Genomic DNA, 3974 nt, shown 5'->3' with positions numbered 1-3974 from the left:
TAGAGGTCGGGGGGTTTTGGGGGGCTCAAGTGAGGCGCGAAGGAAGTTGGATGAGAGAGTAAAGGGGAGCGGACTGTAACAGACAGCCTTCGAAAGCCTCTTGCTCTTATCTGCCTCAAGGTTGTCGTCCCCAATGCGTTTCTGGAGATAGTGCTGCTTTTGTTGTTATGACGTTTTAACTGTTGTTCGATGCTCTCTGCTTTTAACGGAGCTGTCTTGCTTCATGCAGGAGTTAATCTTCTGCATTTTAATAGTTTTGATGAGGTTTTTAAATTGTTCGATGCTTGAGTTTTGACCGAGTTCTTGCTTCGTCCAGAAGTTGATCTTCTGTATTTCAACAGTTTTGATGTCTTTTAATTGTTGTTCGATGCTCTTCTTTTAACGGAGGTGTCTTGCGTATTGCAAAAGTTAATCACTTGCACTTTAACATTTTTTATGAGGCTTTTAACTGTTGTTCGATGCTCTGTTTTTAACGGAGCTGTCTTGCATTTTACCAAAGATAATCATTTGCATTATAACAGTTATGATGAGGCTCTTAACTGTTGTTCGATGCTCTGCTTTTAACGGAGGTGTCTTGCGTCCTGCAAAATTTAATCATTTGCATTATAACATTTTTGATAAGGCTCTTAACTTTTGTTCGATGCTCTTCTTTTAACGGAGTTGTCTTGCGTCTTGCAAAAGATAATCTTTTGCATTTTAACAGTTTGATGAGGTTTTTAAATTTTTTGGTGCATGAGTTTTGACGGAGCTCTTGTGTCTTGCAAAAGATAATCATTTGCATTTCAACATTTTTGTTGAGGTTTTCAACTGTTGTTCGATACTCTGCTTTTCATTGAGCTGTCTTCTGTATTTTAAGTTTTAGAAATGTAATCCTCTGTATTTCAAGTTTTCAAACTGTAATTTTCTGTATTTTAAGTGTTGTTAAATATATATATACATACATACATACATACATATATATATATATATATATATATATATATATATATTTTGGGAGTACATTGTGGCATTTTTCATTTGCTTTCGTAAAGATTTAATTCAGTGTCAGTTATTTATTAACAATTTCATATCTTTATAAAAGTTAAAGTACATTTTCCATTAATTACTAATCCATATTTTATTAGCACAATGTACATACATAGTAACTCTTTGAAAATGTCTCATTACGCAAAGTGGATGTTTTCGGATTTTAATTGATTTTAAGCATGATGTAAATTTTTCAAAATGTTCAATTCTATGGACTTTTCTCTCATCTTTTGAGTATTTTCATAAGATCATTCTTTTGCCGTTTTGTTATACAGATGTTTCTTATATTAATTTTCTTGTATATTATCTTACTGTTTATAATTTCTCTATTTTTCTAAGCGTTAAATGATAAGTAATTTGAATATATGAATGGAACTCACAAAAAAAAATGAAAGTTGTATATATCTTTTCCTTAGGGATTCATTTCAAAGTGTATCTCTTGAAAATAAGACTTCACTGACTTGACTGAATTCCTAATCGTGTTTCTTAATGTATTACTCAATCTATTGTCAAAATTTAAAACCATTCCATAAAATTGAAAATATTGCAAAACTTAAAAGTAATTTTTAAATTTATTATATAATTTATTGTCAAAATTCAATATCATTGCATAAAACTCAAACTAATTTTTAAGTTTATTACCTAATTTGTTAATATTCAAAACCATTCCATAAAACTCAAACTAATTTGTAGTTTCATCACCAAATTTACTGGCAAAATTCAGTACCATTCCCTAACACTGAAAATATTGCATAATTCTAAAGCAAAATTTATTTTCTATTTATCACATTGACTGGATGGGAAAGAAACCATTAACAATAAATTCGATAACGGGAAGGTTTTTCCGATAAATTATCTATTGTATCCCTTAACATCTCACCCACAACTTGTAAATCTCACCAATCACTCCGAAGTGTATTGTTGGTTGACTTCGAACTTCGCATGTTTCGAACTCGTATGTTTCAGTTGTAGTGAAAATCTCGCGAATTACCGCGAAATCCTCCTCAAATCTTCTTCTTTCCACTTCGATTTACTACCCTGGCACCTTCTACGAGTCTCCCCCCCCCCATTCCCTCTCTTTCCCCTTTCCCTCGCTTCTCCCTTCCCTTCTCTTCCTCTCCATTTCCCCTTCCCCTCCATTTTCCCTTTTCCCTCTCTTCCCCACCATTTCCCCTTCCCCTTTCTTCCCCTCCATTTTTCCTTTCCCTCTCTTCCCCTCTATGTTCCCTTTCCCTCTCTTCCCCACCGTTTCGCTTTCCCCCTCTTGCCCTCCATTTCCCTTTCCCTTTCCTCCCCTCCATTTTCCCTTTCCCTTTCCTCCCCTCCATTTTCCCTTTCCCTTTCCTCCCCTCCATTTTCCCTTTCCCTCTCTTCCCCTCCATTTTCCCTTTCCCTCTCTTCCCCTCCATTTTCCCTTTCCCTTTCCTCCCCTCCATTTTCCCTGTCCTTCTCTTCCCTCCATTTTCTTTTTCCCTCTCTTCCCCTCCACTTTCCTTTTCCCTCTCTTCCCCTCCACTTCCCTTTTCCCTCTCTTCCCCTCCATTTTCCTTTTCCCTCTTTTCCCCTCCATTTTCCCTTTCCCTCTTCCCATCCACTTCCCTTTTCCCTCTCTTCCCCTCCATTTTCCTTTTCCCTCTTTTCCCCTCCATTTCCCCTTACCCACTCTTCCCATCCACTTCCCTTTTCCCTCTCTTCCCCTCCATTTTCCTTTTCCCTCTTTTCCCCTCCATTTTCCCTTTCCCTCACTTCCCCTCCATTTTCCCTGTCCCTCTCTTCCCTCCATTTTCCCTGTCCTTCTCTTCCCTCCATTTTCTTTTTCCCTCTCTTCCCCTCCACTTTCCTTTTCCCTCTCTTCCCCTCCATTTTCATTTTCCCTCTTTTCCCCTCCATTTTCCCTTTCCATCTCCTCCCCTCCATTTTCCCCTTCCCTCACTTCCCATCCATTTTCCTTTTCCCTCTCTTCCCCTCCATTTTCCCTTTCCTTCTCTTCCCTCCATTTTCTTTTTCCCTCACTTCCCCTCCATTTTCCCTGTCCCTCTCTTCCCTCCATTTTCCCTGTCCTTCTCTTCCCTCCATTTTCTTTTTCCCTCTCTTCCCCTCCACTTTCCTTTTCCCTCTCTTCCCCTCCACTTTCCTTTTCCCTCTCTTCCCCTCCACTTTCCTTTTCCATCTCTTCCCCTCCAATTTCCCTTTCCATCTCTTCCCCTCCATTTTCCCTTTCCATCTCTTCCCCTCCATTTTCCCTTTCCCTCTCTTCCCCTCCATTTTCCTTTTCCCTCTTTTCCCCTCCATTTTCCCTGTCCCTCTCTTCCCCTCAATTTTCCCTTCCCCTCTCATCTATTTCCCTCTCTTGACCTCCATGCCCTCCTTTAATTTTCTTCCCCTTCATTCCCCCTGTCTTTTTCTTCTCGATTTCCCTCTCTTCTCCTCCATTCCCCCATCTTCCCCTCCATTCCCCCCTTCCTCTCTCTTCCCCCATAAAACTTCCAAAAGGATTATGGAGATTGAGAAGGAAGAGGCTGATTATTTGTGGCGAGGTAAGGGGACGTGGGTGCTGGCTGAAGCTGAAGGAATTACTGTTTGTTACTGTTGTAACGAAGTCGCCTTACTTATTGCCCGTTACGTCTTGATCTGTGTTGTCCTATCCCTTGACGGCCTTCTGTGTAGCTGTTAGTTTATGCTTAGATGAACTACATTTATTAGCTTGGAGGCACTGATCTTTTTACCACTATTATAAATTTTTCACTTTTTTCCCCCAGTGCCTTGAATCACTTCGCCTGCGGGTTTCAAATGGTTTAAATTTGCTGTCAAAACATCTGACCTTGTTGGAAGGTCATCCTCGTGACCTTTGTAGGTTTGCATAACAGTGTGTGTGAGAATAAACAAATGATGCTTTGAACATTTGGCAGCGCGAAAGCATCAATTTTATAAACGAACGAGAATCGTAA

The 3974-nt window shown here is 39.5% G+C and overlaps 1 protein-coding gene across 1 annotated transcript; it reads right to left on the bottom strand.

Annotated features, from left to right (window-relative positions):
• Positions 1–444: 444 nt before the first annotated feature.
• LOC137631693 (octapeptide-repeat protein T2-like) lies at positions 445–3250 on the bottom strand. The gene is made up of 2 exons (XM_068363569.1): positions 2773–3250; positions 445–581 (listed from the first exon to the last, which is right to left on the bottom strand). Exons 1-2 carry the CDS (start codon positions 3248–3250, stop codon positions 445–447), a joined length of 615 nt encoding a protein of 204 aa, XP_068219670.1.
• Positions 3251–3974: the final 724 nt, after the last annotated feature.

Source organism: Palaemon carinicauda, chromosome 40 (assembly GCF_036898095.1).
Source record: "Palaemon carinicauda isolate YSFRI2023 chromosome 40, ASM3689809v2, whole genome shotgun sequence".
Taxonomy (NCBI): domain Eukaryota; kingdom Metazoa; phylum Arthropoda; class Malacostraca; order Decapoda; family Palaemonidae; genus Palaemon; species Palaemon carinicauda.
This window is presented reverse-complemented; position numbering and strand designations above follow the sequence as displayed.

Excerpts from the sequence above, each read along its gene's own strand:
- LOC137631693 (XM_068363569.1), bottom strand. The coding sequence starts at position 3,250 with ATGGAAAGGGAAAATGGAGGGGAAGAGATGGAAAGGGAAATTGGAGGG. Across the intron at positions 582-2,772 it reads ACAGGGAAAATGGAGGGGAA|GACGCAAGACACCTCCGTTA; the intron begins GTGAGGGAAAGG and ends TAAATTTTGCAG.